Consider the following 22183-nt stretch of genomic DNA (forward strand, 5'->3'; position numbering starts at 1 on the left):
CAGTATCTGTGGAAAGAGAAGCAGAGTTAACGTTTCGGGTCAGTGACCCTTCTTCGGAACTGACAAATATAAGAAAAGTCACAGATTATAAGCAAGTGAGGTGGGGGTGGGGCAAGAGATAACAAAGGAGAAGGTGTAGATAGGACAAGGTCACAGAATAGCTGACCAAAAGGTCACGGAGCAAAGGCAAACAATATGTTAATGGTGTGTTGAAAGACAAAGCATTAGTACAGATTAGGTGTAAATACACTGAATATTAAACAGCAAGTGCAAACCTGAAAAAAACAGTGGGTAAGCAAACTGAACAAACTAAGATGAAATGAAATAAATGCAAAAAAAGATTGTAAAAAATGTAAAAAAGAATGTAGAAAAAAGGAAGAAAAAAATAACTAAAAATGAAAGTAAAATGGGGGGCTGTCATGCTCTGAAATTATTGAACTCAATGTTCAGTCCGGCAGGCTGTAGTGTGCCTAATCGGTGGATGAGATGCTGTTCCTCGAGCTTGCGTTGATGTTCACTGGAACACTGCAGCAATCCCAAGACAGAGATGAGAGCAGGGGGGAGTGCTGAAATGGCAAGCAACCGGAATCTCAGGGTCCTGCTTGCGGACTGAGCAGAGGTGTTGAAATGGCAAGCAACCGGAAGCTCAGGGTCCTGCTTGCGGGTGTTGAAATGGCAAACAACCGGAAGCTCAGGGTCCTGCTTGCGGGACCCTGAGCTTCCGGTTGCTTGCCATTTCAACACTCCCCCCTGCTCTCATGCTCACATCTCTGTCCTGGGATTGCTGCAGTGTTCCAGTGAACATCAACGCAAGCTCGAGGAACAGCATCTCATCTACCGATTAGGCACACTACAGCCTGCCGGACTGAACATTGAGTTCAATAATTTCAGAGCATGACAGCCCCCCATTTTACTTTCATTTTTAGTTATTTTTTTCTTCCTTTTTTCTACATTCTTTTTTTACATTTTTTACAATCTTTTTTTGCATTTATTTCATTTCATCTTAGTTTGTTCAGTTTGCTTACCCACTGTTTTTTTCAGGTTTGCACTTGCTACTGTTCAATATTCAGTGTATTTACACCTGATCTGTCTTTCAACACACCATTAACATATTGTTTGCCTTTGCTCCGTGACCTTTTGGTCAGCTATGTGGCCTGGTCCAATCTGCACCTTCTCCTTTGTTATCTCTTGCCCCACCCCCACCTCACTTGCTTATAATCTGTGTCTTTTCTTATATTTGTCAGTTCCGAAGAAGGGTCACTGACCCGAAACGTTAACTCTGCTTCTCTTTCCACAGATGCTGCCAGACCTGCTGAGTGATTCCAGCATTTCTTGTTTTTATTTCAGAATTTAAGGACTCTAGATTTAACTTGCTCAGGGTCATATGGTTCTCCATTCCTTTGATTTTTTTCAATCCTTAAAAAATACCAGCTTATCTTCAGCTTCCATTTCAAACAGTGGGTCCACATGCAAAAGTTCAATCCATCTTCTCGTTTTCCAGATGTTTATGGATTTCCTGTGTATTTCATTTCAGATTTAGAGCATTTGATCCCCCCCTCCCTTATGTTCTCACATGGCAGCCAAATGTCATGGAAGTCAGTTACTGGAAAAGATCAATGGCACACTATTTTATTGAACACAACAGGGGAAGGGAGTAGCCGGGTGGTGGTCAGAATTTGGGTCACCAAATTCCTAAAGCAACGCTATCCCAGTTCTTCCACATCTGGATACTGGCCTTGCTCGTTACTTGCGGGTTGAATGAATGCAGTGTCATCTTGTTTTTGAAATACTTGCCCTCCTGAACTTGCACAATTTCAAATTAAAAACTATGTTTATTCTATCAATTTCAGCCAAATAGTTCTGGAAGAATTTAATTTTGATTAGCTATCTGCAAGGAACTGCTTGAACCACTCCAAAAACAAAATTACAGTTTGAAACTGTATTAATCTGTAATTGTATGACTAAGTAATTCCTCATAGATAGGTATCTGAATTCATTGATGTACTAAACCATTGTTCTGCATAATGAACTAAAAGCTTTTATTCAAATTTGTTCACTCACCACTGAGACAGTCCTTGCAAAAGATCGTCTCAAAATATGTACCGGTTCACTGGGTTGCTGCTTTCCTTTTCCAGAGTTTCCATCATTCGATGGTAACCTGCATCCAAGATAATCAAATTCAACTCAATCTAATTCTAGCAAATCAATTAGCCAAATTATAACTAAAAAATTAAAAAGGATATGCGTCAATCAACAGGTCATTTATGATTTTAAAAATGACTTGGTAATAACCAACCTGTACAACAACTGTGGTATTTGGCCTGCATTCACATCTGTCCCATTGTTAGACTTCTTAGAGCTTTTAAACTGGAAAACAACTCTGAAACAGGAATATGTATATTTAAAACACTGTCTTCAGCTTTGGTTTGCTACTTTGGCAACATATACATTAAAAACTATTCTAAACTTATTCTTTCATCTTTGTGACCCAAATTCAGATTCAGCCTAAATAGGATGCAAGTCTCTTCTCCCTGCTGAAGGTATGCTTCACTTGAACCCAATTTGGGTAGTCTCAATCTTACTGTCATTTGGAAACTGGCCCATAGCACTACCTCATACTAAATAGCCAAAGATGGCTGATGTGGAAAATGGAAATATTCAGAGGCGTTCTAAGGTTTGAGTTGAAGTACACTTGGGTGGAGTAGGAGTCTTACTCTGATTCTGACATGATTTACTGAACCTGTGAGAGTTCCATATGCAGAATGAACGTAAAATGCACTGAAATATCTCACGAGAAGCGAAAACATTTACCAACAAATAGAAATCGGGAAAAAAAATCTTACCCATCATCAGTGGTGATAGAGGCCTGGCCATGGGAGCCACAGTCACTACTGGGCCCTGAAACTCGAGCCCAAGCCACATACCACCAACCAGCCTGCAACATTACAGGCTCATCAAACATCATAGCATATTTCTCTCTGAAAAATACAAAAAGTTGTGTGTACAGAACTCAGTATAAAACACATTACTTTATTAAACTAGTTGATCTATGTCAAAACGCACAAGACAGGTCTAACTTTCAGGTTAAGCAGAGTCAGCAGGGAGGTGATAAATGGATAATGATGCACAGCTACAACTCAGTCTCCATTTTAAAGTCATCTATTCCTTCTTTACTTAAAATTTTTGATTTTATATTCATAATTAAGTAACAATTTGGGAAGGAAAGAACAAGAACTGGCTATAGCAAGAATTTCTCTGCCATACAGACTGAGGAACTGAGATGCAGTGCTTTAGTGCCATTACTGGCAAGAAGCTGTAATTACAGTACAGCAAGTTTTCATCAGGTGCTTGAATTATTAAAGGGGACACATTTATTATGGTGAAAAAACTGGACAGGAAATTCCATGAAATTCAAGACTTTTCAATATGTTTAGATTGAGTTTTGAGCACATCATCAAACTTTTGTATTCTAAAAACTACAGTTTGAAAAACATATCACAAGTGCATGACAGAGCTGGTAAATACTAAAAGGGAAGATTTACATAGAAAATAAGTTATTAACTTAACTAAAACAAAGTATACAAGCATTTTGTTTAGTTCAACCAAATCAGTAATATTGTTGTATTGTCACTAAACACTCGAGACACAACTTATTCTTAATCCATTATCACCAAATATTTCAATTGATTTTTTTATAGTACTCAATGTAAAATATTGGAGTGCTTTACAAACAGGAAAAGAGGTAGCTGATATGTTTCTAGATCTTTTCTGCCATTGTTATAGATTTTCCAGTTTCTGAATTTTAGAAACTTTTATAAGCAAGTTGCAACATTCCATGATTCAAAGCATCTTCACTAGCCTTATCAAGATAAAGAGAGAAATCATTGTTTATTTTTAGCTACCAAAATTATCCTATGCCTCATGGGATTTTGCACGTTGCTGCGCTATATTTGAGCAACCCGACTTCAAATCTAATTTTAAGTTTAAATGATTAAACTAACATTAAGAAATTAATAATCTCAACACAACATATAGATATATAAATAATAAAATATAGATATATAGAAATCTTTCTCTGCTCAAACTAAAAAAAGCTGCAGTCTAACACCATTCTGTAAATAAACAGAAAGTGCTGGAAGTACTCAGCAAGTCAGGCAGCATCTGTGGAGAGAGAAGCAGAAATAACGTTTCAGGTCTGTGACCTTTCATCAGAACTGGCAAAGGTTAGAAAAGAATTCGTTTTGGGGTGGGGGTTGGTGGAGAAGAGAACAAAAGGGAAGGTGCGTGAAAGGGCAGAGGGCAGGAGAGATAAATAACAAAGCTGTCCTGGGACAACGGCAAAGAGTGTTAATGCTTGTGGTGAAAGACAAAGCATTAGTCCAGAGTGTTAATAGCAGAATAATGAGCAGCTCTGCCTACATGAAAAACAGGCACATGGTTAAAAATTATAATAAAAATAAAAATATAAAAAAAGGCCAGTCATGCTCTGAAGTTATTGAACTCAATGTTCAGTCCGCAAGGCTGTAGAGTGCCTAATCAAAAGATCAGATCCTGCTCCTCAAGCTTGCGTTGATGTTCGCTGGAACACTGGAGCAGGCCAAAGACAGAAATGTGGGCATGAGAGTAGAGTGCGGTATTGAAATGGCAAAATGGCAAGTGACCAGCTTGAGGTCATGCTTTCAGACTGAACATGGCTGGCCATTTTTAAAGAGCGTGCGCCAACCAGTCCTGGCAAGATGGAACGCCACGCGCACACAGAGAGCAGGAGCCCGTTTGCGCAGCTTGGCGCAGTGTGATGTTGTCAGCGGCCAGCTGCGTTGTCAGGAATCACTTTGTTCTTGATAAGCAAGGGGGTGGAAGGTTATCAGGGGTAGGTAGAAATGTGGAGTAATCAGTTCAGCCATGAACTTATTGAATGGCGGAGCAGGCTCGTGGGGTCGAGTGGCCTACCCCTGCTCCTAATCCGTATGATCGTATCTGAAGATCACTTGGCTGGGACACAAGGAGATGCTTGAGCTTAGTGAGAACAGTTCCAGGGGTGCTGCAGAGCTTTTGGTCAACTGAAATTTGTGAAAGAGCAGTACAAAATGCATCTGATATTACTAGCAGTGCCCAATCCCATACAAATTATATTCAGTGTGGCCTCTGTTCACGGTGTACATCAATGATTTGGATTCAGGACTAAAAAGGGAGTGGTGTCTAAATCTGCAGAATATACTAAATAGGAGGCACAGTTCATTATGTGGAAACCAAAAGGAGGCTATTCGAGGATATTAACAAAAGGCAGAATCGACAAAAAATTGAATTATGTGCCAATGAATAGTACATTTTGGTTTAAAAAATTGAAATATGTTGAATGTGGAATATTACATAATGTGAAAGAGCACTAGGACTTGGGGATTCTGGCTCTGAAGACATTAAAAACAATACTTCAGGTAAATGAGGTCATAAAGATGCTAAAGGAATACTAGGTTTTATGACAAAAGGTACAGAACACAGTCAAGATGTAATGGCGAATTTATATAAAACCTCAGTAAGACCACAATGGAGTATTATGTGCAGTTTTGGGCTTCACACTACAGGAAAACGTGCAGAAGCAATACAGAATACAGATTCACTAGGATGCTGCCCAGTATAAGCAAACAGAACTGAGGAGATTAAAGGATGATTTGGAAGAGGTGTTTGTTATGAAGGGATTGGGCAAAGCTGATAGAAACAGACAGTTTCCAGGAATTGAGGGGTCTAGAGACATAGATTCAACATTAAATGCAAGAGATTTAGGATATAGAGGAGAATTTTTTTTCTTTTACATAGATTTGAGGCAGTGGAATTCATGGTTGAAGCAGAGACTGTGTCAATACTTAGGTGGTTGAAGTAAGCGGGAATATCAGGATGTGGGAACAGAGCAGACAGATGGGATTAGAACTAATGTTCAATTCAGATTAATGCAACTATTTGGGCCAAACTGTTTGTTTCTTGTACTTCTATGTAATTTGGGTACTAGTGTAAGCAAAAATGGAATAGTAAGGCGTTAGAAAATGTGTTAAGATTGCATCAGTTTTACAATGGGTTAGTACATGTGACCCCTTGTCATGAACTCAGTTTTGATATCAATACATGAACTAGTAACTAGCCACAAATGTTATTTCAAATAATTCAAGGTAATCAAGTCACCAGTTATCGAAGTAGTTTGATGAATGAAAAGTTCACGTGTAGTTTACACATGTACCTTGCAGCACAGTCATATGCCAGGACATCAGTTTCTGCCAGCAGGTCACCATCAATTTCATGATCTCCTCCATCAGGTCCCAGCTCAAACAGCTATTTTAAGAAAAAAAACAGCTTCAAAGCATACTTGATATTTTCAGTTTAGCCTGTTTCATTCCTCAAAAAAAAAAACAAGGTACCGTACCATTATTACTGCTTCTGTGTTCAACCATTAAGTGGTATGCTTGAACAAACAATAATCAGACCCAGTTTTCTTTCACTTCTTTAGATAACCGAACAAAATCCAAATTGCCCAGGCGCATCAAAACAGATACCTTCTGCTGTTCTACAAGCTGTACTTGAACGAATCCAGCATTCGAACCAAATTTGTGTAATTACTATCTTTTCAATGGGAATGTAGGTCTACCTGCTCCTGACACAAAGCAAGAATGGAACATACTTGAATTGCATTTAATATGATTTTTTTGTTCACAGATGTGAGCATTGCTGGCAAGGCCAGGATTTATTGCCTATCCCTCATTGCCCTCGAGAAGGTGGTGGTGAGCCACCTTCTGGAACAGCTGCAATCCATGTAGTGTAGGTACACCCACAGCGCTATGAGGGAGGTAGTTCTAGGATTTTGACCCAACGACACTAAAAGAATGGCGATATAGTTCCAAGTCAGGATGGTGTGCGACTTGGAAGGGAACTTGCAGGTGATGCCGCCTGCTGCCCTTGTTGTTCTAGATGGTAGAAGTTGCAGGTTTGGCAAGTGTTGTCGAAGAAGCCTTGGCAAGTTGCTGCAGTGCATCTTGTATCAGTACACACTACAGCCACTGTGCGCCAGCGGTGGAGGAGGTGATCAAGTGGGCTGCTTTATTCTGGATCATGTTGAGCTTCTTGAGTGTCGTTAGAGCTGCACTCATCCGGGCAAGTGGCGAGTATTCCATCACACTCCTGGCTTGTGCCTGTTATACATACAAGTTTTATTATTTGCTTTACTCACCTTTATTTTTGCTGTGTATTCACCTCTCCCACCAAACAGACCAAGACCTCCAAGTAATATGTCTGTGTCTGCACAAAAACGAATGGCTTCCACAGAATGAGCAGAATAGCCCCATCCACCTCCATGGCCTTAACATTAATTGCAGATACAAACAGTTAGCACAAGTTGCTTCTCAGAAACAAACAATTTGATGAAATAAAGTAAATTTAATTTTATACATATATTTGTGTATATATATATATATATAAAAACCTACTTTCAAATCTATTAACCACACTATAGTCTTCTTTGGAATATACTTTAGTAACTGCTTGTATCTCCTCCTCTGTATTAGTGACTCCCATTTTCAGATCCTGCATAACAGCCAATGTATCCAAACAACCTGTTTCAAATATTTGAAAAGGATTATTCAGGAAAATCCAAAAGCTTCACACTTTGCTTCCACTGACAGTATTGGACTAAGGCGTTTAAGTCCAGATGATACATAATTACAGTTCTACTATATTTTCACTTTCTCCACAGAAAATGAACAATTAGAATACATTTATTCTCAACAATCCTAAACTACATAATCATAAGCTGTGGGACTTTACAGAAGCTGAATACTCACATATCGATGTTAAGGGCCAAATTTCACAATGAACGTGAAAAGAAAACTAGAGATCAAAAATACTAAGTGCAATATAAGCAACTGCAGCATTACTCAAATCTGTCATGAAAATTAAAAGGGGCCACGATTTCATGAAAAGTTAGTAGTTATCACAGTACACCAAATGATATGAGATCTATTACTGTGTAAGTTAAAAACCCTAAACACACTTTGGCAAGCAGCAGGGTCCATTAACTACAAACTCTGAGTATACACTGAGTACATAAATCACTATAAAGATAGATAAAAGGTGGCAACTCACCAATGCACTGCAAAAAATACTGTGGCACCTATATGTATGCAGCAACCATGAACGGTTATTTATTTTATTATATCAGAGGGTCAACTTTACTTGGAACAGGTAACTCGGTGCCACAGTAGCGAAACGCGGTTTTGAGGACATACGCATGGAGATGACTCGGTGGAGCAGGGCACGAAGGATTTAAATATGAGAATTTAAGGATCCTGAAGTTTACTTCACTGGGCAAAGGGAGCAGTGAAGCTTATTGGGAATGAAAGATGATGGATGTACAGGACTACATAGGACACGGATCAAGTTTTGAATAAATTGCAAGTCTGTGGCTGGTGAGGAGAGGGTTAAGAAGTTAATCCTCAAGATGATGAAAGTATAGATTAGTATTTCGGCAGCTGTAAGAGCAGGTTAGAGGCATAAACATTCATGATTTGAAGAAAAGCAGTACTCTTGACAGGGAACCCAATATGGGTAGGAAGCTCAGGGTCCAACATGATACCGAGAGAATAACCAGGGAGCTCTGATGGAAGTCTAGACTAAAGGGGCATCTGCACTGGCAGAAACTGAAGAGAATGGCCCTGATTTTGAGGTGAAGGAAATTTTGACATCCAGGATTTGAAGTCATACAGGCAGTGATAAAATATTGCAACAGTTTTGGAATTGATGACAGAAATGGAAGGTAGAATGGAACACCATTATATTTTTTTCCTTTTTTTTCTAAAATAGGAGGCCATTCGGCCCTTCGAGCCTGCACCGCCATTCAATATAATCATGGCTGATTGTCCAAACTCAGTACCCTGCTCCCGTTTCCCCCCGTATCCCTTGATTCCTTCAGCCCTAAGAACTATATCTAATTCTTTCTTGAATATATTTGATGATTTGGCCTCAACTGCTTTCTGTGGAAGAGAATTCCACAGGTTCACCACTCTCTGGGTGAAGAAATCTCTCCTCCTCTCAGTCGTAACTGGCTTACCCCTTATCCTTAGATTGTGATCCCTCGTCTTGGACTCCCCCGCCATTGGGAACATCGTTCCTGCAATTAGTCTGTCCAGTCCTGTTAGAATTTTGTAGGTTTCCATGAGATCCCCTCTTATTCTTCTAAACTATAGCCAATACAAGCCTAATCAACACAATCTCTCTTCATATGTCAGTCCTGCCATCCCAGGAATCAGTCTGACAAACCTTCGCTGCACTCCCTCCATAGCAAGAACATCCTTCCTCAGATATTAGTGGATGCCGACCACTTTACTTCTAACTGATGACACGGGTGGGGTGGGGGAGAAAGAGTGTGCCATGTCAAATGAGGAGAGGACCAAGGATGAAGCCCTGAAGAACGGTCACTTGGACAAGGAACTAAAGCACTATTACTCACTAACAGTATTCCAACAGTGAGCAAATGTTGTTAAAAGGGAGAAAATTAGGTTAAATTAAAAAAAATCCTGTGAATTTGCCTGAAGAATGCCATTGTAATATTCAGTACTGTCCTAAAATTGTTGCTTTAAGTCTAACAAATGCAATATAAAAATCAACTGATAGCTACCGATGATGCTGACAGTTTCCCATATGGCCTCAGCAATAGTGAATCACACTCTACGATTTTTTGCATGAATACCCGACATATCAGGCTGTATATAACCAGGCCCAACAATCTTATTGGTGCTTATACATGAATAGAACTTTGATAAACCTTTGAATAAATACATCTCACTGTAGCTTCAGAATTAACATATGTGCATATAATTATCCAAGAATCCATACCTAGAATATGCAAAGCCCCATGAGACCTAGTGGTATTTGCTATAGATCCTGTTGGTAGAGCAAGTTCAGGACTCAGTATACTACATCTGCTGTGCATATCTGATGTTGCAGGAAGCCTGGCATCTGCTGTAACTGCATTGTAACACCAAACTTCTTTTGCACCTGGTATGAACCTTTGGAGAGGAAAAAGAAGAGCCTGTCAAATTTACAACTGTTGAGATTTTCAGAGTATTGACATATGAATTTAAAGACTAAATGTGACTCAGATTTTGCTCAGTATCATAAGTCCCGTTTCTTTTTTAAAATAGTGTTGCACTTAGGAACAGGCCCCTCAGCACTCCAGCCTGTTCATCACAGATTATAGTTGTTTGTACCCCAATTCGATTTATCCACCATCGTTCTATACCCCTTGACACCCTTACCTAATAAAATTTAATCAAAATGAATTATTAAAATTTCAATGAACCCAATATCCACTGCCTCTTGAGCGTGAGTAAGTTCCAACTAACCTTACTACAGGAATAGCATTTCAAGCACAAGCCAGAAGTATTCAGACGTGTCACAAATTTGGGCATTTGAAATGCAACTGAAAAAAGTCATCTACAGTGAATTCTCTTCATGCACTTGGAAAATTTGATAGTAAATTGGCTGCACTCTGATCAATTTTTTTTCAATAAAATAAATTAAGGACTGCATAAAATTTGGATGACCAACCTCTAGCCAACTAAAATCAGAAAACAAAAGTCTCAAATGAAAGTAAGGGATGATAATGAATGACAAAGACTATCAATTAATAATTATTTAATTATGGGGGGGGGGTAGATTTGCTAGTGCTCTTCGGGGGGGTTTCAACTAATTCAGCAGGGGAATGGGAACCTAAATTGTAGTTCCAGTGTACAGGATGTTGAGAGTAGTGAGGTCAGGGATAAGGTTACAAGGACGCAAGAGGGCACTGGCAAGCAAGAACTTGGTTTAAAGTGTGTCTACTTCAATGCCAGGAGCATCCGGAATAAGGTGGGTGAGCTTGCAGCATGGGTTGGTACCTAGGATCTCGATGTAGTGGCCATTTCGGAGGCATGGGTAGAGCAGGGGCAGGAATGGATGTTGCAGATTCCGGGATTTAGATGTTTCAGTAAGAACAGAGAAGATGGTAAAAGAGGAGGGGGTGTGGCATTGTTAATCAAGAAGAGTATTACAGCGGCAGAAAGGACGTTTGAGGACTTGTCTACTGAGGTAGTATGGGCCGAGGTTAGAAACAGGACAGGAGAGGTCACCCTGTTGGGAGTCTTCAATAGACCTCCGAATAGTTCCAGAGATGTAGAGGAAAGGATAGCGAAGATGATTCTCGACAGGGGCGAGAGTAACAGGGTAGTTGTTATGGGGGACTTTAACTTTCCAAATATTGACTGGAAATACTATAGTTTGAGTACTTTAGATGGGTCAGTTTTTGTCCAGTGTGTGCAGGAGGGTTTTCTGACACAGTATGTAGACAGGCCAACCAGGGGCGATGCCACATTGGATTTGGTACTGGGTAATGAACCCGGCCAGGTGTTAGATTTAGATGTAGGTGAGCACTTTGGTGATAGTGATCACAATTCGGTTAGGTTTACCTTAGCGATGGGCGGGGACAGGTATATACCGCAGGGCAAGAATTATAGCTGGGGGAAAGGAAATTATGATGCGATTAGGCAAGACTTAGGATGCGTAGAATGGGGAAGGAAACTGCAGGGGATGGGCACAATCGAAATGTGGAGCTTATTCAAGGAGCAGCTACTGCGTGTCCTTGATAAGTATGTGTACCTGTCAGGCAGGGAGGAAGTTGTCGAGCGAGGGAGCCGTGGTTTACTAAAGAAGTTGAAGCGCATGTCAAAAGGAAGGCGGCTTATGTTAGGATGAGACGTGAAGGCTCAGTTAGGGCGCTTGAGAGTTACAAGCTAGCCAGGAAGGATCTAAAGGGAGAGCTAAGAAGAGCAAGGAGAGGACACGAGAAGTCATTGGCGGATAGGATCAAGGAAAACCCTAAGGCTTTCTATAGGTATATCAGGAATAAAAGAATGACTAGAGTTAGATTAGGGCCAATCAAGGATAGTAGTGGGAAGTTGTGTGGGGAATCAGAGGAGATAGGGGAAGCGTTAAATGAATATTTTTCGTCAGTATTTACAGTAGAGAAAGAAAATGTTGTCGAGGAGAATACTGAGATTCAGACTACTAGGCTAGATGGGATTGAGGTTCACAAGGAGGAGGTGTTAGCAATTTTGGAAAGTGTGAAAATAGATAAGTCCCCTGGGCCAGATGGGATTTATCCTAGGATTCTCTGGGAAGCCAGGGAGGAGATTGCAGAGCCTTTGTCCTTGATCTTTATGTCGTCATTGTCGACAGGAATAGTGCCGGAAGACTGGAGGATAGCAAATGTTGTCCCCTTGTTCAAGAAGGGGAATAGAGACAGCCCTGGTAATTATAGACCTGTGAGCCTTACTTCGGTTATGGGTAAAATGTTGGAAAAGGTTATAAGAGACAGGATTTATAATCATCTTGAAAAGAATAAGTTCATTAGCGATAGTCAGCACGGTTTTGTGAAGGGTAGGTCGTGCCTCACAAACCTTATTGAGTTTTTCGAGAAGGTGACCAAACAGGTGGATGAGGGTAAAGCCGTGGATGTGGTCTATATGGATTTCAGTAAGGCGTTTGATAAGGTTCCCCACGGTAGGCTATTGCAGAAAATACGGAAGTATGGGGTTGAAGGTGATTTAGAGCTTTGGATCAGAAATTGGCTAGCTGAAAGACAGAGGGTGGTGGTTGATGGCAAATGTTCATCCTGGAGTTTAGTTACTAGTGGTATCTGTTTTGAGGCCACTGCTGTTTGTCATTTTTATAAATGACCTGGAAGAGGGTGTAGAAGGGTGGGTTAGTAAATTTGCGGATGACACGAAGGTCGGTGGAATTGTGGATAGTGCCGAAGGATGTTGTAGGGTACAGAGGGACATAGATAGGCTGCAGAGCTGGGCTGAGAGATGGCAAATGGAGTTTAATGCGGAAAAGTGTGAGGTGATTCACTTTGGAAGGAGCAACAGGAATGCAGAGTACTGGGCTAATGGGAAGATTCTTGGTAGTGGAGATGAACAGAGAGATCTTGGTGTCCAGGTACATAAATCCCTGAAAGTTGCTACCCAGGTTAATAGGGCTGTTAAGAAGGCATATGGTGTGTTAGCTTTTATTAGTAGGGGGATCGAGTTTCGGAGCCACGAGGTCATGCTGCAGCTGTACAAAACTCTGGTGAGACCGCACCTGGAATATTGCGTGCAGTTCTGGTCACCGCATTATAGGAAGGATGTGAAAGCTTTGGAAAGGGTGCAGAGGAGATTTACTAGGATGTTGCCTGATATGGAGGGAAGGTCTTACGAGGAAAGGCTGAGGGACTTGAGGTTGTTTTCGTTGGAGAGGAGGAGGAGGAGAGGTGACTTAATAGAGACATATAAGATAATCAGTGGGTTAGATAGGGTGGATAGTGAGACTCTTTTTCCTCTGATGGTGATGGCAAACATGAGGGGACATAGCTTTAAGTTGAGGGGTGATAGATATAGGACAGATGTTAGAGGTAGTTTCTTTACTCAGAGAGTAGTAGGGGCGTGGAACGCCCTGCCTGCAACAGTAGTAGACTCGCCAACTTTAAGGGCATTTAAATGGTCATTGGATAGACATATGGATGAAAATGGAATAGTGTAGGTCAGATGGTTTCACAGGTCAGCGCAACATCGAGGGCCGAAGGGCCTGTACTGCGCTGTAATGTTCTAATTCTAGTCTTGGTGGGGTGGGCTGGTCAGAACAAAAGTGGTGTTATGCCATAGAGTTCATCAAGAAAGTCTGATGAAAGGCATTATTTAAACTATGAGGCTAAGATCCACTGTCCAGTCTTGTGGTCATGATAGAAATGTTTAACTTAAATTCAAAGCAAAGGAGCAAATCCTATTCCCACAGGAGCACTCAAATAATATTAATGCTAGCCTCACACAATCATTTAACTGTGTGCTTAGTTCAATGTTTTCGCCACATGTAACAGGAGAGGATTTTCAACCAACTTAACTATAGAACTGCATGGAAATGGAAAAAGCACTTTTAATGTGATAGGAAATGAAAGCCCAGGTTCCTCCAGCTGCACAAGAGCCTCTAATTAGCACCAACATAGCTATGACAGCATAGCAGGTTTACTCCTCTGGGGATAAAATGTCTTCAAAAAGTTTCTAAGCCCTTCCAGATGTTGATCCACTTGTAAAGCATTTTTTTTTCTACTGGGCTGGAGAATGTCCCAATGAATTTCAAATATAGATTTGATACATCAAAATAGACTGATACAAATGAAAAAAAAACAATCAATTGTGCAGGCTGTGGGACTAGATCTTACCCCAACTCCTATGGGAATGTGAATTGCACTGTAAAACCTTGCACAAAAAGATAGAACAGACTTTTATAATGGCATTGTACAGAATCACTCAGAAGCTTGAATAATAGAAACTCTCTGCTCTATTGTATTTAGTCCCACAGGTGTGCACTGACAAGCAAATGAACAACTTTCTATGACTGCATTTTTGACTCTGCAACAAACCTTCTTTGTGACATATGCTGCCGAATAAACTGCATGTGGTAGCACAATAAATGTAAAAACGTATAAAGGTTAATCATCATGCTTTTCGTTCTGAAGTACAATATTCAACAGAACTGAAAACAAAAACATCATGGGCAACTTCAACATTTTCCCATAATCTTTTTATTGGTGAATTGGCTTTCAGCGCATATTTTTGCAACCGTAGAAAATAAACATACACGGCTCAGTAAATACAGCAACATGTTAATATGGTGTAAAGTATTGAGACATCGGAGTTCTTTAAATACTCGTTTTCAGATCTCCACAAGTTTACTCAAGCATGTCGTATCTAATTATGTCTACAAGTTTAAAATCCAAAAATGATGGAAAACAACATTACATCTTTACACTCAAAAATTCTATTGCAGGAAATATTGCAAGATTACCTCCAAATTACATCATACACAGGATCCAAGCACACTCCAAACCCTCGTAAATCTTCCTGTTCTGAATCATTAAATGTCCTGCAGCTTCCATCCAATTTATTGATTAACAGGCATTTAAAGGGTGGTGGCTCAGTTATGGATGCAGGTACCAAACCTGTGTGAACACACACCATAGATCAGACTCCGAAAAGCCATTCAGCCATACCATTACACCTAGTCAAAAGTTTTCAGATTTTTAATAAAACTAGAAATCAAGACCTTGACCCTGCAGCTCCCTCCTCTCCAGCAACTTACCTTAAAGCTTATTTCCTAGTCTATATGGTTCAATACGACACACTGTACAATGAATTTACTTCCGGCTGTCTTGATGGTATAATCCAACTCTACTTAAAATGGAACTATTACGCTTTGTAGTATATTATTCAGGTTGTATTTTAACAAAATCTACTTGAAGCCTTGACTTCAATTTATAACAGAGTTATTTGTATTAACAGTTTTAAAATTTTACAATACAACTAAGTACCAAAATAAGAAATCGGTCTTGCCTATAATGCTTCTACTGGCAAAGATTTCTGAAGTGGATAAAACATGCGAGTTGATAAGTGCTTCATCAATGCGAAGGAAGGTTTGGTCTCCACTTGCACCTATCCAGGTAGCCTTTCGACCATACTTGCAGCCTATATTTGGCATAGGAGACGGTCTCGTGTTCCAAAAAGGCATATCCAAAATTGGTCTACCAAGTTGCCCTTTCTACAATGGAAAGGAAAGACTTTTTAAAAGGTCATACATTTTCACTTCCACTAATACAAGCTTGATTAACAACTTGTATTTGTATAGCTCCTTTAACACAGAAAAACATCCCAAGGCACTTCATGTCTGAGCGTTGATGCACGAGTTGGGGGTGGGTGACATTTTGGAGGGTGAAATAGGCAGTCTTTGTATTGGAGAGAATACAGGGTCAGAATGGAGGACACACAGGACTGAAGACAGCACAGAGGTCGAGAACAATGCGGTGCAATTTTAATCACTTAACACATTCAAAATTTATTTGATGTGAAATTATGTCATGGGTCAATTTTATGCTTAGTAAGGTGAGGGATGTCAGAACAAAACACTTTCACACACCAATGGGTCTTAAGTAATCTAGCAAAGGATATAACTCGCATGCCATAGTTATGATTGAGCAATTAAATCCTCTTGAAAACAAATAACTATGTACTAAATGTTTAGAATCATTATTCAAGAAAGGAGCAATTCATTAAATGGTGTGCAGGCTGTGGTCGTAATAACAAACTGTGCTTGAAAGTAACACTAGAACGAGGAAACAGGTCTTCAAAAATATTCTACTCGTTAGTCTAGAAATTATATGGAATAAATCAGATTATATATCAGAAATTTATGCATGGCTTCTAAACCATTCTGCTTTCCTTCAGCTATATTGCATGCAAAATATTTAATATCAATACAATTAACTTTTATACATCCTCATTAATGGAAATATTGCATATAATAGCAAGCAAATCCTCAAAAATATTTCTTACAGAGAAGCTTCCAAATGTGAAGACTTGTCCATCTGCTAACAGTAGAGCTGTGTGGTTACTGCCTGCAGTTACTTGGGTGCAAGGAGCCGGTAAGGCCTGTACCAACGTGGGTGCCCCTCTGAAACAAAAAATAGATTTAGCAAGATAACCAAAAAAAACCCCAACACAAAGCTTTCATTGTTTTACTTATTACCTTGAATTCACATCTCCATGTCCAAGTTGGCCATGTTGTCCATATCCAAATGTATATACATCACCATTCTCCATCAGAATCACTGTAGATTATTTGAAAAGATTAAAAACTGTTGGAGTAATAATTTGAGTACCAGTAGCATATAAACATTTACTCCTCTGCAAAAAAATGCAAATTATATTGACTAGCCCAAATATAAATATCTACCTATTAATTTACAAACTTTTCCAATTACTGGAAATTAAGAAAAAAATCGAGTTGAGTTGCAATTAAAACAAAAAATCTTGACTCCCCACAAAGATTAGAGCGTTCAGCCAGCAAGTAGCTTGGTCATACAGCCCAAAAAGGCTACAAGTGCAATGTCCAGTCTGGCTGAGAAAGCTGATCTGAGCTCAGGAAGTACTGAAGCCATGATTCACCAGTGTCCTTGTATTTTGGGAGTGGGCATGGAATGGAGAAAGAGAATGGTGGGAATCAGGGAGAGAAAGAGGGAGGAGGAAGGAAATATTCATAGTATTCAACTCCCTATCACAATCCAGGAACAAAAAACCTGCTGGTTGTGTTCGCGTATGCATGGAGGTCAGACACGGATAAAGGTAGGATTCTGTAGTGGTGCCCACCATTAACAATTAGCTTTTAAATATGCATTGCAGCTCAGACATGAATAATGATAATGTGAGAAGGGTACCAGAGGATGACCAGAACCTATACAACCATATCCCAGAGGGTTCAATGTCTTGAGGAGGGGAAGGTGTGGGGAGAAAAATAACTGGACAGAAAATTTAACATTTCAAATAGTATTGTTTGAACAATATTTGAAATTCAAGTACCATAGCTTCCAAATGGATAATTAGTTAGAAAGAAATTAGCTAATGTAATTGCTTGTGCTGGGGTAACATGTTAAGACTGAAACAGATCAATAGATGACCTTTCTACTGTGGGTCTCAGGAATGTGTGAATTAACATTTTTAAAAACACTGAAAGACACAAAGTCTTGTTCACTAATGTTGAACTAAATATAATGTATTAGAATTTCAAAACTACATGATATCATCTAGTTACAACATAACTCAATTATTGTCCCTTAGGTCAACTAACTGGACTTTCCATTTTGTTGATACATTTGTAGATCCTGGTCTACCTCCATTCATATAATGTTCACAGACATATTTTCACAATGAAAGTTGGAGTTAGATTTACAAATGATCCAGTACTTCTACATTAGGAACAACTAATGGAACAAATTATGCTCATGTGAGCTTTATGCCAACTTTTCTTTTCTCAGGGTAACCAATAAGCCACTCGATTTTCAAATCATAACAGGTAAGCAACAAGAATCCCTTAGAGGATCACAATTCTTCATAAAACTGTTCTGTGAACTAGACAAGAGCCATATTGCTTTTAAACAAGTTTTATTTAAGGAAATATATACGAGATGAGTATTGCAGCCTTCATGGGTTAACATTGACAACTTCCATGTTGAAATAATTTTTTTTTAAAATTTTGATTATGGGTGAACCATTTTAATGATCCATTAGAAATGACTTACGCCAACATACCTAGCATCAGACACCTTAGCTTAAGGAGAGCCTACAGAAGCTTTGAGGGGACTTAGGAAATATTCAAAATCCTCAACAAAACTAACTCCCGAGAAACTGTTTGCCATGACCCAAGGGACAACAAGGAGCCGCAGGATGAAATTCAAAAGGACAAATAAAGAGACAGATTAAAAGTAACTGTTTTCTAATGGGGTGGTGAATCTCCTGAATGGACTGCCCAGGAAGGCGATTAGTAATTTTCAAGTGGGTTGGTCAGACATGTGGTGAGCAATGTAACCGAAGATACAACTGTGAACCACGCATCATGCTTTTGAACGTTAGGGTCAGGTAGATTGACCAAAATGGTTCCGTCTGGTACTGCACATCCCTATATCAAAAGTGATAGCACTTCAAAGTAACTCGTTGGATGTTAAACACTTACAGATTTCCTAAGCACAGGAAAGGCACTTAGATCTTTTTTCTATTTATACAAATCATCATGCAATATGCATACCTGAGTGATGGAATCCACAGCTAACCTGGATTGCTTGGAGCTCATAGTCAAGACACAGAGCACCTGGAGGGTATGTTGTAATCTTGCTGGTGTCTTTATCCCCCCTTTCGCCATTAGCATCTGAAAAGAAATGCCCACCCACACAGTAATCCACAACATTGAAACACAGAGGAAATAGGCACAACAATTGAGCCTGATATTTGCAGCAGATTCTCAATTATAACACATGGCAACTTCGGTTTCATCATAAAGCCAAAACACACTTCTTGTAAATTTTAAAAATGTAGTCTTTGTACTTCTATTAAAATGATATCGTGGCTGTGCATTTAGAGTAACAACTAACACTACTTTTTCTGGATTTTTTATTCCAAAAGGTAGTTAAGAAAATACACTGAAAATGCTATTTCGTAGAATGTTAATACAATGTAATTGCATCAAAATCTGCAGCTACTTGGATAGTGATAAATTATTTGACATGCAATGTGAAAGGGAACGTTTCTGCACCATGCCCATCCATCTCAAGTGGGGCCAGAAAAATAATTTTTGTTAGTGAAAAGGGCAGCAGATATATGGAAGTCTTCTTTTGGAATAATGTTCCCCTGGAGAAATATACAAATGAAGTGCTAATGATAACTTAAATTAAGACACTTTTAAAAAATTCAAATGCATCACTGAAAGAATGAGGACACTTATACCAAAGTTCAACTTCCGCATGAACGTGGGGAATATACCAAAGTATTTGCCCTCTCAGAAAGTCTCATCACGAGGGTCACTTGATCTTTCCTAGTCATATTTTCTTTTGGTCAGCTAGGTGTCTGACACATGCAGAATTCAGCAAGTTTAGGAATAGAGAAATCAAGCTAATGGAAAATCTATACCTCGAGGGTTTCACGCACTCCTTCTCTGAAAGGATACATCCCAGTTACGCCAGTCCAGAAAGCACAATTTCAGGTTGGCAAGCCCCAAGTTTAAAATTACGCAGAATATTACAGCACAAAAATAGTCCAACTGGTCTATGTTCCACACCCATTTATCTTTCCTTCATATCCTTATCCAACTTCCTCTTAAATGCATCTACGCTAATTGCCTCAACCACACCATATGGTAGCAAGTTCCACATTCTAACCACTCTCCGGATGAAAGTCTCCCCTGAATTCCCTACTGGACTTTTAAGTGACTAACATATTTATGACCCTAGTTTTGGATCCCCCACAAATAGGACCATCTCTTGTGTCTATATATTAGTCAGTGAGTTGGAGGCTATATTTTTCTATTGCAGGGGTGTTAATGCCATTTAACACCCAAATAAATCATCACGGCCCCTAATCTAAAATGTATCAATAAGGTTTCATTGAATTTAGAACAAAGAAGAAAATTACAGCACAGGAACAGGCCCTTCGGCCCTCCAAGCCTGCGCCGATCCAGATCCTCTATCTAAACCTGTCGCCTATTTTCTAAGGGTCTGTATCTCTTTGCTTCCTGCCCATTCATGTATCTATCTAGATACATCTTAAAAGACGCCATCGTGCCCGCGTCTACCACCTCCGCTGGCAACGCGTTCCAGGCACCCACCACCCTCGGCGTAAAGAACTTTCCACGCATATCCCCCCTAAACTTTTCCCCTCTCACTTTGAACTCGTGACCCCTAGTAATTGAATCCCCCACTCTGGGAAAAAGCTTCTTGCTATCCACCCTGTCTATACCTCTCATGATTTTGTACACCTCAATCAGGTCCCCCCTCAACCTCCGTCTTTCTAATGAAAATAATCCTAATCTACTCAACCTCTCTTCATAGCTAGCGCCCTCCATACCAGGCAACATCCTGGTGAACCTCCTCTGCACCCTCTCCAAAGCATCTACATCCTTTTGGTAATGTGGCGACCAGAACTGCACGCAGTATTCCAAATGTGGCAGAACCAAAGTCTTATACAACTGTAACATGACCTGCCAACTCTTGTACTCAATACCCCATCCGATGAAGGAAAGCATGCCGTATGCCTTCTTGACCACTCTATTGACCTGCGTTGCCACCTTCAGGGAACAATGGACCTGAACACCCAAATCTCTCTGTATATCAATTTTCCCCAGGACTTTTCCATTTATTGTATAGTTCACTCTTGAATTGAATCTTCCAAAATGCATCACCTCACATTTGCCCGGATTGAACTCCATCTGCCATTTCTCTGCCCAACTCTCCAATCTATCTATATTCTGCTGTATTCTCTGACAGTCCCCTTCACGATCTGCTACTCCACCAATCTTAGTGTTGTCTGCAAACTTGCTAATCAGACCACCTATACTTTCCTCCAAATCATTTATGTATATCACAAACAGTGGTCCCAGCACGGATCCCTGTGGAACACCACTGGTCACACGTCTCCATTTTGAGAAACTCCCTTCCACTGCTACTCTCTGTCTCCTGTTGCCCAGCCAGTTCTTTATCCATCTAGCTAGTACACCCTGGACCCCATGCGACTTCACTTTCTCCATCAACCTACCATGGGGAACCTTATTAAACGCCTTACTGAAGTCCATGTATATGGCATCTACAGCCCTTCCCTCATCAATCAACTTTGTCACTTCCTCAAAGAATTCTATTAAGTTGGTAAGACATGACCTTCCCTGCACAAAACCATGTTGCTTATCACTGATAAGCCCATTTTCTTCCAAATGGGAATAGATCCTATCCCTCAGAATCTTCTCCAGCAGCTTCCCTACCACTGACGTCAGGCTCAACGGTCTATAATTACCTGGATTATCCCTGCTACCCTTCTTAAACAAGGGGACAACATTAGCAATTCTCCAGTCCTCCGGGACCTCACCCGTGTTTAAGGATGCTGCAAAGATATCTGTTCAGGCCCCAGCTATTTCCTCTCTCGCTTCCCTCAGTAACCTGGGATAGATCCCATCCGGACCTGGGGACTTGTCCACCTTAATGCCTTTTAGAATACCCAACACTTCCTCCCTCCTTATGCCGACTTGACCTAGAGTAATCAAACATCTATCCCTAACCTCAACATCCGTCATGTCCCTCTCCTCGGTGAATACCGATGCAAAGTACTCGTTTAGAATCTCACCCATTTTCTCTGACTCCACGCATAATTTTCCTCCTTTGTCCTTGAGTGGGCCAATCCTTTCTCTAGTTACCCTCTTGCTCCTTATATATGAATAAAAGGCTTTGGGATTTTCCTTAACCCTGTTTGCTAAAGATATTTCATGACCCCTTTTAGCCCTCTTAATTCCTCGTTTCAGATTGGTCCTACATTCCCGATATTCTTCCAAAGCTTCGTCTTTCTTCAGCCGCCTAGACCTTATGTATGCTTCCTTTTTCCTCTTAGCTAGTTTCACAATTTCACCTGTCATCCATGGTTCCCTAATCTTGCCATTTCTATCCCTCATTTTCACAGGTACATGTCTCTCCTGCACACTAATCAACCTCTCTTTAAAAGCCTCCCACATATCAAATGTGGATTTATCTTCAAACAGCTGCTCCCAATCT

General features: G+C 40.1%; 1 protein-coding gene across 12 annotated transcripts in view; it reads right to left on the reverse strand.

Moving 5' to 3' along the window:
• The window catches only part of mycbp2 (MYC binding protein 2), a 243061-nt gene that overhangs the window by 122614 nt on the left and 98264 nt on the right, over window positions 1-22183 (reverse strand). For all 12 annotated transcript variants that reach the window (XM_068034341.1, XM_068034347.1, XM_068034350.1 and 9 more), the window contains 12 exons: window positions 18685-18804; window positions 16633-16714; window positions 16440-16557; window positions 15444-15648; window positions 14899-15052; window positions 9874-10046; window positions 7470-7595; window positions 7214-7341; window positions 6230-6321; window positions 2844-2978; window positions 2297-2380; window positions 2062-2158 (listed from right to left, as the gene is read on the reverse strand). In XM_068034341.1, coding sequence (XP_067890442.1) covers window positions 2062-2158; window positions 2297-2380; window positions 2844-2978; window positions 6230-6321; window positions 7214-7341; window positions 7470-7595; window positions 9874-10046; window positions 14899-15052; window positions 15444-15648; window positions 16440-16557; window positions 16633-16714; window positions 18685-18804 — 1514 coding nt within the window. The remainder of the gene's footprint in view (window positions 1-2061; window positions 2159-2296; window positions 2381-2843; window positions 2979-6229; window positions 6322-7213; window positions 7342-7469; window positions 7596-9873; window positions 10047-14898; window positions 15053-15443; window positions 15649-16439; window positions 16558-16632; window positions 16715-18684; window positions 18805-22183) is intronic.

Source organism: Heterodontus francisci, chromosome 6, assembly GCF_036365525.1.
Source record: "Heterodontus francisci isolate sHetFra1 chromosome 6, sHetFra1.hap1, whole genome shotgun sequence".
Lineage (NCBI taxonomy): Eukaryota > Metazoa > Chordata > Chondrichthyes > Heterodontiformes > Heterodontidae > Heterodontus > Heterodontus francisci.